Here is a 13201-nt window from a genome sequence, read left to right as displayed (position 1 = left end):
CACTTGAATGCTGATGTAATTTCTCAAAGATCTGTGAGAATTGTGGGTCACAATAAGAATGTGGTTTAACTGTCAGTATGTCAAACCCTGCTACAGTGAAACTCACTTAATTCAATTTCTCCACTGATTCCTCAAAATCTAAAGAGGGAATCAAAATCAGAACACACTGAATGATGCCTGAATTTCATTAGGTCAGGTCCTATGAACTGAACATGCCATAACATTTTTTGCTTCTGCTTTTTCTGCTGACTTTTCAAAGATTAATAGTAAAAAGTAAGGAAGATGCTTAATAATCAACTTTTATAATTGTTTTACTATTGCTTCCTTAAGCTATCTAGAGTTGTTTTCATGTTATTAGGCAACAGCACTAATAACTTTAGTTAGAACACATATGGAGACAAAGAACACAAAGTAAGTACTTCATAATTGTCAACGGCCAAGATCCAGAGTCTAAGTTATACTATCATTACCGAATGAATCTTAGCATTAGCAAGAATGATCCAAATCAATAAATGCTATGTAGCATTCTAGATAAATCTGGATGACCTTTCTCTGCACCTAGTTATGAGAAAAATCTCTGACTTCCACTACAAGATTTAAGACCATCAGCTAATGCTGCAGCTGGTTAGTGCAGAGAATTAAGCCATTAATAATCAGACTTCTGTATTCTCATTCAATTCCTATTAACCTACTTTAAGGATCAGAGGCTTCTTGGAAATTATTTAATAACAGTAATTATTAACAGTCTCTTCATCTTGCCTAGAAGGAATCTAGATTTATTTACTAAATACTTAATATTCTACTTAATACAGATGTTAAGACTCATGTAGAAAATTCTTCAAGTTAATCCATCAAACCTGATCACAGATATATGGTATAAAGCAACAGAATTTATGAATTAGGGGGGCACCTGGGTGGCTCAGTCGGTTGAGTATCTGATTCTTGATTTTGGCTCAGGTCATGGGCCCGGGGTTGTGGGATCGAGACCCATGTCAGGCTCTGTGCTCAGTGCAGAGCCAGCTTGAGATTCTTTTTCTTTCACCCCCTACCCCTCTTCCTGGTTCACTCTCCCTCTCAAGTAAAATAAATAAATAAATAAATAAATAAATAAATAAATAAGTAAGTAAGTAAAACCTTTCCAAAAAAAATTTATGAATTAGGAATAAAGGGGGAATACAAATACATGAATTCTAAATTATAAGAAACCAAGCTTGTGTGGAAATAGATTAATTTAAAAACATGTTTTCCTCATTCCATTTGTACTGACTGCAGACTGAAGACAACAGCTACAAGAACTGTTCTCAGTTTGCTAAACTTCCTTTGGAGAAAATTGAAAAATATGTTATATTCTTGTTTTGTTATACCTTGCTTCGGTGCTTATATAGTGTAGATATGTCCATAGTGAATATCATTGCAAATCTATAGTGAATATCATTACAAACCTTTGATCATTGTCATGTAGTTTACAATCTAGATAATAATAAACAAGTAAAAGAAATCAATTATATAGAAAGTTAAATATTGGTTAAGTGCCAAGGAGAAAAAATTAAGCAGGTAAGGGGTTTAGGAGGTATGTATGTTTAAGCATGTGTGTATGACAGTGGTTAAAACTTTTAGAGGTGTTTAAAATTTTAGATTGGCTAAACAGGGCCCCCATTATCCAAAGCACATGCAGAGAAGAGGGAGAAATTCATGCCATTGCTTATTATAAGCACAAGATATTGCTGCCAAATTGGTTGTTATTCTGGGTATGTGTCCAAGATATTCTTGTTTAGCTAAAAATCAAACTTCTAAGAAGTTTAATAAACATAAGAAGAAATGACTCTCTCTAATGGGGGAAATTATAATAACATGCTTTTTTTAAGAAAAGCAGCTTTCTTTCTTCTTTCTTTCTAATATAGTATCCCAGCTTTATTTTTCATGGTTGCTTTTTTTTGGTTTGTTTAAAGTAGGCTCCACGCCCAGCATGGAGCACAACGTGGGGCTCAAACTCACGACCCTGAGATTAAGACCTGAGCTGAAATCAAGAGTCAGACGCTTAACCAACTGAGCCACCCAGGTGCCATGCCTATTCTTTTTTTTTTTTTTTTTTTTAAAGTAGGTTCTATGCCCAACATGGGGCTTGAACTCATCACCCTGAGATCAAGAGTCACATACTTCACCAACTGGGCCAGTGAGGCATTCCAGAAAAGCAGCTTTCTCATTTTTATTTTTAGGAGAAGTAACTATAAATCGAGAAGGGAAACAAATGATTTGCTGTATATAGTTGTCAAATTTTATTTTAGACAAAACAGAGTTTTTAAGGTACTTGGGAGGTTCCAAATGACAATCCATTTAGACAGAGTATTCATATTCTTCAAAATGATGGCAATTTCTTGAACACTACTGGGTCTATCAGTTTTGGAAAAAACCCAGACGCTCAGAAATATGACAGTCTTGCATTCTCTGAGTTATGTTGTTTTACATTACTCTGGCTGGTTTTCTGTTGGAAATCTTTAGGACAGCTCCTGTTGTCCACCAGAGTAACAGATTAATGAATATGTTAATGCACTTCCCCTCATCCCAAACCACTCCTTGGCAAAGCTTTTTGTGTTTAAAAAATTGCATTCTATCTTGTAGGATGATTTGGGAACCATTTAGTGTGCCTAGATTGTTATAAAATCTTGTTAGCCACAGGAAGCTGATCTACTGTGAGTGTCATTTCCTAGCATCTTAGCAGCAAGGAATGGGAAGGAAGTGATCTTAGTGTGATTTCCATGGCACATTTTCCCCCATGGTTTGTTAGACAAAGTGGACAATGCAACGTGCAATATTCAGATCACAAGAATGCTTGGACTGCCCATTACCTCTAGGAGACTTTATGACTGACCTTTCCACAGCCAGCCTGAGAGAAAGAAGAGGCACTACGTAAGTTACAGCTTATCACCGCTGAAAATGTGACCACAGAAGTTAAGTCAATCAATCAGGAACCTAGATGCTGGATTCAAACCCTGAATCATTTACTTACTCTGGGACTTGGAGCAAATTTTTTGTATGTAACCCTCTGTATGCCTTAATTTCCTCATCTGTAAGGTGAAGACAATAATAGTACAAATATTATAAGGTTGATGTGAGAAAAATGTACGTGTAATTGAAGTACCCAAAGGAGAAGAAAGAGAAGCAAAGAGAAAGTATCTCAGGAAATAATGGCTAGTGGCACCTGGGTGCCTCAGTCGGTTAAGCGTCCGACTCAATTTCAGCTGAGGTCATGATCACACAGTTTTGACATCAAGCCCTGTGTCAGGCTCTGTGCTGGGCACGGAGCCTGCTTAACATTCAATCTTTCCCTATCTCTCTGCCCTTCCTCCACTTGCGTTCTTCCAAAAGAAAAGAAGAGAAAAGGAAAGAAAAGGAAAGAAAAGAAAAGAAGGCTGAATTTTTTCCAAATTGGATGAAAACTATAAACCTATAGATCCAAAGAGCTCAAAGAATCCCAAGATAAGAAACTTGTAGAACACTACATCAAGGCACACAGTAACACAAAAGGAACAAAAAACCCCGTCCCAAACTAGGGCATCCCCAAATAGGTATGATTCCTCCCTATCTCTGTCCCCCAGAAATCGTGAAGACATTTTTGATTGTCACAACTGGGAGAAGGGAAAGGGTATACTACTGGCGTCTAGTGGGTAGAAACCAGGAATGTTGCTAAACCTCCTACAATGCACAGGACAGCTCCCACAGCAATAAATTACCCTGCCTCAAACATCAATAGTGCTAAGTTGAGAAAAACTAGAGGCATATAATAATGAAAATACTTAAAACCACTGATAAGGAGAAAATCTTAAAATCATATATATTTTTTAATGCAATACACAGAAAATGCTTTATTGATGAATTGCTAATTGTTAAGTTTAATAAATGCTTTGAGTTCAGAGACAGGAGGGAGAGACCACTTGGAATTTTAGAACTTTTGGGGAACATTTAAGATGGACTTTCTTTCTAAAAGTTGGATCTCACAACTGGGTAAGAGCTGGTTAATTCCCTTATAGGGAAGTGATAATGGAGAAGGCTGAGAGTAGTTCTATGAATACTGGGGCAGACAACCACCAAGCAATACCCTTAGAGCTGTATTTTTTCTCCAATGGGGTCAAGACCTCTGAGAAATCATAAGAATCTGTAACAAATTGGAAAATATGTTTTTTTTCCATTTTGACGCTAATCTAAGAAATTAGTATTTGCATACACTTGGGATCCCCTGGATCACCCTCTTTTTTTTTTAATTTTTTTAAATTTACATCCAAATTAGTTAGCATATAGTGCAACAATGATTTCAAGAGTAGATTCCTTAATGCCCCTTACCCATTTAGCCCATCCCCCCTCCCACAACCCCTCCAGTAACCCTCAGTTTATTCTCCATATTTGAGAGTCTCTTATGTTTTGTCCCCCTCCCTGTTTTTATATTATTTTTGTTTCCCTTCCCTTACGTTCATCTGTTTTGTCTCTTAAAGTCCTCATATGAGTGAAGTCATATGATATTTGTCTTTCTCTGACTAATTTCGCTTAGCAAATCATATTCTTATTCTATTTTCTCATCCCTGGCAATATAGAAAGTACAGCTGACCCTTGAACAACACAGGCTTGAACTGTGGGCGTCTACTTATGTATGAATTTTTCTAGGCACAGTACAGTATTGTAAATGTACTTTCTCTTCCTTATGATTTCATTAATAACATTTTTTCCTAGCTTACTTTATTGTAAGAATACAGTATATAATACATATGGTATACAAAACACATGTTAATTGAATTTATGTAGGCTATTAATAGTTATGTTTTGAGGGAGTCAAAAGTTATACCCAGATTTTCGCCTGTGGGGTGGGTGGAGAGTATCAGTGTCGCTAACCCCAGCTTTGTTCAAGGGTCAACTATATGTGACATTGTCATACCAAGTACTTTTTGTAGATCACTCACCATGTTTAAGCTAGGAGGTGAGCGTCAAGAAGTAAAGAGGTACCTGGACCAGTAGAGCTACTTGGAGTGGTTTCCAGAATTTAAGGGTAATGTGACTTTTACCTGCTCTAAAATGGTTGAATTTATTAAAGGAGCTACACAATGTGCTGGGTATTCTGAAGGTTCTGCTCTGTGGTCCTTCTGACCCTCAGAAAGATATGAAGGTAATAGGACTGAGAATTAGATACAAATTAAAATCTCATTTCAGCTCAACAAACATTTGCAGGAACTACTGCCATTGTATACAGTGTATATTACTACAGTTCTCCAAGCTGGGTCTCTTCATTTAATGCAGTACTCTTTTCTGCCACATCATGCTGAATGCAAATTCTATACAAAGTCATACACACACACACACACACACACAAAGCTTAAAAATCTCTACCAATTCTGCTGTTTTTTTTTATGACAATCAGATATGAAATAACATTTAAATCAGATATGAAATAACATTTAAAATCAGATATGAAATAACATTTGTTATAGGATATCAAGAATAAAAACCCAGACAAATTTCATACTTACTAAATACTAGGCAGTGAAGTAGGTACTTTATATTCCTGATCTCATAATCCTCAAATCATGTGGGTTTGTTATTACTTCCACCTTCACTTTGCAAACAAAACAGATGAACAAGTTCACTGACTTTCCCCTAATCACAAAGCTTAGAAGTGTTGGGGCCAGGATTTGAACTGAAGACTATTTTGGAAACCATGCCCTACCAAAATCACAACTAACTTTAACAATACCCAACTTAAGACCGTAAATGTTATTTTATTTAGTTCACTACCTTGGATCTTCGTAACAAATCAATGTGTGTGTGTGCGTGTGTGTGTGTGTGTGTGTGTGTGTATCTCCTTTGTTAGAGCACTGGTTTACCACATGAATTTATTCAGACACTTTGGTATCCCAAAGACAACTGTGGTAAGTTATGTTAGTCTATATTTCTTCATTTTTCTGTCAACAGAGGAAAGAAGGGTAAGAGTGGTCAGAGCCATGGCAGGAACTGTGTCTTGTGTATGTCATTTATTAAAAACTATTTTAAAGTTTTATCTTTAGAGATGACTAGCCTAGAGAAAGGAAGAAAGAGGCAGTAATTTTTGTTTGCTATGTCAAACAAATTAGACATCAAATTAGACATTATGTCAAAAGTAATTAGAAAAAATTTAGAGAATCATCTCTTTCAAACATACAAATCAGATCTCTTTGGTTCAATTTAGATAGATTTTAATAGGATATACACAGAAAGCTAGAAACATACATTTTTTGTTTTTGTTTTTCTGAACAGTTAAAAAAAAAAAAACCCACTTAGAGTAGCATACTTATCAACCAAATTGTTTAGCTTTAAAAAATCAGCAATTCTGGGGCGCCTGGGTGGCGCAGTCGGTTAAGCGTCCGACTTCAGCCAGGTCACGATCTCGCGGTCCGTGAGTTCGAGCCCCGCGTCAGGCTCTGGGCTGATGGCTGAGAGCCTGGAGCCTGGTTCCGATTCTGTGTCTCCCTCTCTCTCTGCCCCTCCCCCGTTCATGCTCTGTCTCTCTCTGTCCCAAGATAAATAAACGTTGAAAAAAAAATTAAAAAAAAAAATCAGCAATTCATCAGTGCTCTAAATGAGTCAAATTTGAGTTTTTGTCTTAAGAGGTAATCCTTAAGATTCAAAAGTGAATATTCAACACAAGTAGAAAAACCGAGCCAATTTTCTTCTTTAGTAGAGAAATGACAGATTATGTGTTTTGTTTTTTTTAACATTTATTTACTTATTTTTGAGAGAGAGAGAGCGAGCATGTACATGCAAGTGGAGGAAGAGGAGAGAGGGAGGGAGACAGAGAATCTCAAGCAGAGAATCCCAGGGAGACAGAGAATCCCAACCCCCCGATGTGGGGCTCAAATTCATGAACCATGAAATCATGACTGGAGCCAAAATGAAGAGTCAGACATTCACTGAGCCACCTGGGTGCCCTGATCAATACGTGTTTTAATGGGGAAGTAGAAACATTAATGAAGGCTACAAGGACCAGGCAATATACAATTTATCTTAAAAGAATACAGGGGTTCAAACACTTAAAGGTAGATTTAACTTCACTGATTTGTCTTTTTCTTTTTTTTTTTTTAACTTTATCTTGATATTTTATTTTTCTTCCTCTTTCTCAGGTGGTTCTAACTACAAGTTATAGAGAATTTATAACAAATGAAATTGTATGTTAACTTATAATTAACTCTACAAACATGTCTTGTTTCTCCCTCCAATGAACTTTTTTTTAATAGTCCTTTATGCTCCCTATAAACGAATAAAAAGAAAAGTTTATACTTACTGGAAAGAACAGTTGTAAGGAAAATGTAGTCTGAAAAGGATATGAGTCCACATTCTCCAAGGGTATAAAATATACTGCCTTCATCAGCAAATTTTTCTCGTTCCTGGGAAATTTTCTATTATATGCATGGATTCCACCAAAAGATAAAAAGAAGATATAACAGAATGAGAACACAGATAGATAGAGATGAAACACCATTTATCTGACAGTTTTATGCTACTTATCATAAGCATTTCTCTGATGGCCATTCCAAATTAATGGATCCTTTACAGTTTTCAAGATGACTAAACTTATAAGACAAAAGATGATCTTGTTTGTCTCAACACTGGCTTAATAGTAACACTAGAAAATAATTTCAATTTTATGAACTCCTGCCATTTGACATATACAGGCTCACTTCAGGACTGGTTTTGTTTCTTGGTTTTAAAAACAATCCACCTGAATTGCTGAATCACTATATTGTACAACTGAAACTAATAAAACACTGTATGTTAACTACACTGGAATTAAAAACTTCAAAAAAATAAAATTAATAAAAATAAAAACAATCTGCCTTTTTCTATAGAGGTATATAAAGTAGAAAAGATACAAAAGAAACTAATAAAATAAAATGAAATCAGTACAATTTGCCCAAAGTCAGCTAATTGACCAAGAAAAACTATACTACCAATGACCAGAAACAAAGAGGTAAGCAACTATTTTCAAGGCCCACACAAACTCTCAGAAAACTAATTTCTGAGAGTTTCTTGGCCCCCCAAGAATCTTAGCTTTGGAATGTAGGACAGTTTGCAGAGGAAACAACACCTCTGAAAGATACTGGCAAATCAGACATGCACACTAAGATTTAGGCATGATTTAATTTAGTTGTATTCATTGTTACCTTGCTGGAGGCTCCTAAGTTTCGGCTCCTAAAACTTAGATTTTATTCTATGTATATATTAATTCTATTTAATCTATAAAACTCACAAAGAGTTACTTCTTAGCTTCAGTAATGGCCTGTCTGGCAAGTGGTGACTTCCTGGGTGTTTAAGGAATCCTACCCTGTTTTTTTAATTCGTAGCCAAATGATAAACTTAGTTGTGACATTGAAGATATTTTCAAAAACTGAAAAGGATCCACCAAAGAGTTAGACTTGGAACTAATTTCCATAAGTTCTGGACCAACTAAAGATATTCAATGAATTATTCTGGGTACCAAAAAAAGGAAATAGGTTTTAAGAACCCAAACCAACAAAGAGCAATCAAATAATGTCATGCAAACACAAAATAAGCAGCAGCATTGCAAGCACAACCTCAGGAGGAGTATCATGAAAACGAAACCAACAAGCACCACCACACCAGCATCCAGGTACACAACTATCCAATAGGTTACCTCTGTCTAGTGAAGATCCCATCATACACCACAAAGGAAAGAAAACTGGTTAACCAATTGAAAACACAAGTACCAAATGAATCATCATGATCTTCTTTGTAATCCTATCCAAAATAGCCTTTACTGGGTATTTGCTTGTTCATATGAAACAGGAGGCATAAACAGGTAAAAATCCACAGTTGAATGCTGACAAAGCAGTATGAGGTTTTGATGGCACATTCTACTTAGGAAAGGATTTCTTTGATTCATCTCTGGTGGACAGAAAGCCACCTGTTTGGTCCCGTTTGGCAGGATTTAGACATTACTTCTTTGACTCATCTCTGGTGGACAGAAAGCCACCTGTTTGGTCCTGTTTGGCAGGATTTAGAGATTACTTCTTTGAATGGACAACAAAAATGAGCACATAGTCCAATGTGTTTCAGTTAGGGTTAAATGTCATACCACACTTGATCTTCTACCAACAGACTGAACACAAATTTCAGACAGCTGGATGAGAACTAGAGCAGCAAAGACTTTCACTGGAGGTTAATATTTTAATTTCTCAAAAAAGGGAAACAAATGGTTACATTTTTTACATTATCTAAGATACTGCAAAAATAAAGTATGTAAGAAAAAATACACAAAATGAGAATAGGCTCCCAAAGGCATAACATTACTAACTAAACAATAAATATGTATAAAGGCTGAATACTTTGTATTAATTATGCAATCATCTTTAAAACAATTTTTTAATGTTTATTTATTTTTGAGAGAGAGACAGACAGACAGAGCACGACCAGGGGCCAGGCAGAGAGAGAAGGAGACACAGAATCCGAAGCAGGCTCCAGGCTCCGAGGTGTCAGCACAGAGCCGGACATGGGGCTTGAACTCAGGCTATGTGATCATGACCTGAGCTGAAGTCGGACGCTTAATCGACTGAGGCACCCAGGTGCCCCTAATTATGTAATGATCTTACAGAGAGATTGCTATGAGCCAATAAAATAAATCATATATTGGGATCCAGAAGAGGAGAAACAGACAAACATGTAAGGAAAGAGTGAAAAGAAGCACTTAAGACAAAGAAGCATGGCTAACATTATTTTTCTAACAATCACCTGGACTATGCTGCTGCTTGGAAGATATCAAAAGACAAATCTAATTCTGTTGGTAACTTTTAATTTTGATATAATTGCAAACTCAGAATAGTGGAAAGAGCAATATAAGACACTTTCATACACATTTTACCCAGATTCACCAATGGTTTACATATTACCCTAGTTGCTTTATCATTTTATATATACATATATTCTTTTGTCCCTCTGAAAGTTCAACACACACGCCCTTTTACATTTAAATACTTCAATATATACTTCCTATGAACAAAGACACATTCTCTTATATACCATAGCATAAATTTAATGAAACCAAGATATTTAATACTGATACATACTATTATCTAATCCAGTCTATTTTTAAATTCAGTTAACAATTCCAATAATTTCCTTTATAACTATTTTCTCCCCAGCCCAGGATATAATCCACCATCATAAACAGCATTAGTTGTCATGTCTCTTTAATTTCCATTAATCCAAAACAGGTTTTTTTGTCCTTTATTTTTTCCTTTGGAGGTTTGTTACTATCTTTGTGGTAAAATTTATGTAACAGAAATTCACCATTTTAACCATATAATATGTGGGCCTTTGAATTTCGCTCCTTTCACATGTTTTCTCAGTTCATCCATGTTGTGGCATCAATTTCTTTTAATCACCAATGAAGATTCCATTGTATACACATCACGATTTGTTTATCCATTCATCCATTAAGGGATAGTTTGGCTGTCACCACTTTTTGGCGATTGTGAATAGGGCTACTATGAACATTCATGTACAAGTATTTGTTTGACTATCTGCTTTCAATTTTTTGGGGTATGTACCTAGGAGTGGAATTTCTGGGTCATATCATAACTCTGTGTTTAAGTTTTTGAGAAAGGGCCAAAGTGTTTTCCACAGTGGCTGTACCATTTTACGTTACTACTAGCAATGTACAAGGATTCCGATTTTTCTATACCCTCATCAACACTTATTTTCCTTTTTAAAAAAAATTGTAGCCATTCTAGTGAGTGTGAAGTGGTATCTCATTGTGGTTTGATTTACATTTCCCTAGTACCTAATGATATTGAGCATCTTTCATGTGTTTGTTGGCCATTTACACACCTTCTTTGGAGAAATGTCTTCAAATCCTTTGCCTTTTTTTAGAATTGGGTTACCTGTCTTTTTGTTATTGAGTTGTGAGAGTTCTTTGTATATTCTGTATATAAAACCCATAACAGGTACGATTTGCAAATGTTTTCTCCACTCTGTCCATTGCCTTTCTACTGTACCTTGATAATGTCCTTTGATGTACAAAAGGTTTAAATATTGATGAAGTTCAATTTGTCTACTTTTTCTTGTTGCTTGTGCTTTTGATGTCATATCTAAGACTCCACTACCAAAGCCAGGGGTGTGAAGATTTACCCCTATGTATCTTCTAATAGCTGGGTAGTTTTAGCTTTTACATTTAGGTTATTGATCCGCTCGGAGTTAATTTTTGTATGTAATGTGAGGTAGGGATCCAACTTCATTCTTTTGCATGTGGATATCCAGTTGACCCCACACTATTCGTTGAAGAGACTTCTTTCACCACAGAATGGTCTTGGCACCTTGTTGAAAACAAATCGACTATGAATGTGTGGGTTTATTTCTGGGCTCTCAATTTCATTCCATTGATATATATGTCTATCGTACACCAGGACCACACTGTTTATGTTTTATAATTTTTTTTAATTGTGGTAAAATTCACCTGACATAAAATTTACAACTGTTAACACTTTAAAGTGTATAATTCAGTGGCAGTAAGTTCATTCACAATGTTATGAAACCATCACCACTATCTAATTCCAGAACTTTTTCATCACCCCATTTGGAAACCCCTTCCCCATTAAACAGTCACAGCCCCCTGCCCCCTTCTTCTAGCCTCTAATCCAATTTCTGTCTCTATGGAGTCCCTGGTTATTTTCTATAAAAGGAACCAAGCATAGTTATCTTCTTAGTGGCTACCTGCAGGCTATGATGAACATCTTAAATTTGCAGCAATCTAGTTTAAATTAATACCAACCTAGCTTCAATAGTATTAAAAAAACCCGTCTTCTCCTGGAGAGGTCATTTTCACAAATTACATCTTTATACAGTGTGCCCATTAACACAGATTTATAATTATTATTTTATGCATCTGTCTTTTAAATCACAAAGGAAAAAAAGGGAGTTAAAAACCAAAAATGGCAGTAACATTGGCTTTTATTTACCTGTGTTGTCACCTTAACTGATGTCATTTGTTCATATAGCTTCAAGTTAGTATCTAATGCCCTTTTATTTCAGTCTTAAGCATTTTCTTTTTTAATATGGTAGATCTACTGGCAACAAACTCCCTGCTTTCACAATTCTTCATTTTAGTTTTCAAGTTTGATTATAATGTGTCTCAGTGTAGGTATCTGTGAATTTATCCTAAAGTAAAGTCACATATTTCAATAAATTTGGAAGGCTCTCAGCAATTGTTTCTTCAAATATTGCTCTCTTCTCTTTCTCCTGGCCTTCTGGGATTCCTAGTAGACATATGTTGGTATACTTAATGATGTCACAAAGGTATCTTAAACTCTGTTAATTTCTCTTCATTCTTTTTTTTTTTCTCAGACTGGATAATATCAACCGACTTATCTTCAAGTTCATGGATTCTTTTTTTCCTGCCTGTTCAAATCTGCCATTAGACCATTTTAATGAAATTCTTTCAGTTATTGTACTTTTCAGTTTTCAGAATTTAAAACAATTTCTTTTGTTGACATTCTCTATTAGTTCATACATCATTCTCCTTGTTTCCTTTAAGTTCTTTGCCTATGGTTTCCTTTAGGTTTTTAAGTATATTAAGCCAATTGATTTAAAGTTTGTAGTAAGCTTTCTCAAGGATAGTTCCTATTTTTTTTTCCTGTGAAATTGGCCATACTTTATTCTTTGAAAGCATAATTTTTTGTTGAAAACTGGACATTTTGTATATTATAATGTGGTAACTCTGGGAACCTGAGTCTCCCTCCTCAGGGTTTGTTGCTGCTGCTTGTGTGGGTTGTAGTTACTTCTTTAGTGACTTTTCTAAATTCTTTTCATAAATACTGAATGCTTTGTCAAGCATGGTCACTCAAGTCTCTGTTCCATTACCTTAGAGGTCAGCTGGTGATCTGACAGAGATTTCCTTAAATTCCTGGAGTCAAATATGTATGTGTGGGGAATACTCTCCATGTCTTTACAGATTGGCTTTGTGTTGGGCCTTCTTTCAATGCTTAGCCACTGTTTAAAAAATCTGCCTTTGCCTTCACTTCTTGCTTGCATGGAAGATAAAAGGCAGCCAGAGGTGAAAGCTTGGGGTCTGCTAAGGTTTCTTATAAGTATTCATTCAGTTCCGGGCATGCATAGGCCTTCCAGATTCCTCAGTATATGGTGGAGCACTTCAAAGTCCTTGTTCTCTATC

The 13201-nt window shown here is 35.7% G+C and overlaps 1 protein-coding gene across 1 annotated transcript in view; it reads right to left on the bottom strand.

Annotated features, from left to right (window-relative positions):
• The window catches only part of MICU1 (mitochondrial calcium uptake 1), a 250315-nt gene that overhangs the window by 109204 nt on the left and 127910 nt on the right, over positions 1-13201 (bottom strand). Inside the window, 1 exon segment of the mRNA XM_032595262.1 lies at positions 7301-7415. Coding sequence (XP_032451153.1) covers positions 7301-7415 — 115 coding nt within the window.

The sequence above is a fragment of the Lynx canadensis genome, chromosome D2, assembly GCF_007474595.2.
Source record: "Lynx canadensis isolate LIC74 chromosome D2, mLynCan4.pri.v2, whole genome shotgun sequence".
Lineage (NCBI taxonomy): Eukaryota > Metazoa > Chordata > Mammalia > Carnivora > Felidae > Lynx > Lynx canadensis.
Note: the sequence above shows the minus strand (reverse complement) of the source record. Positions and strands in the feature narration are given on the sequence as shown.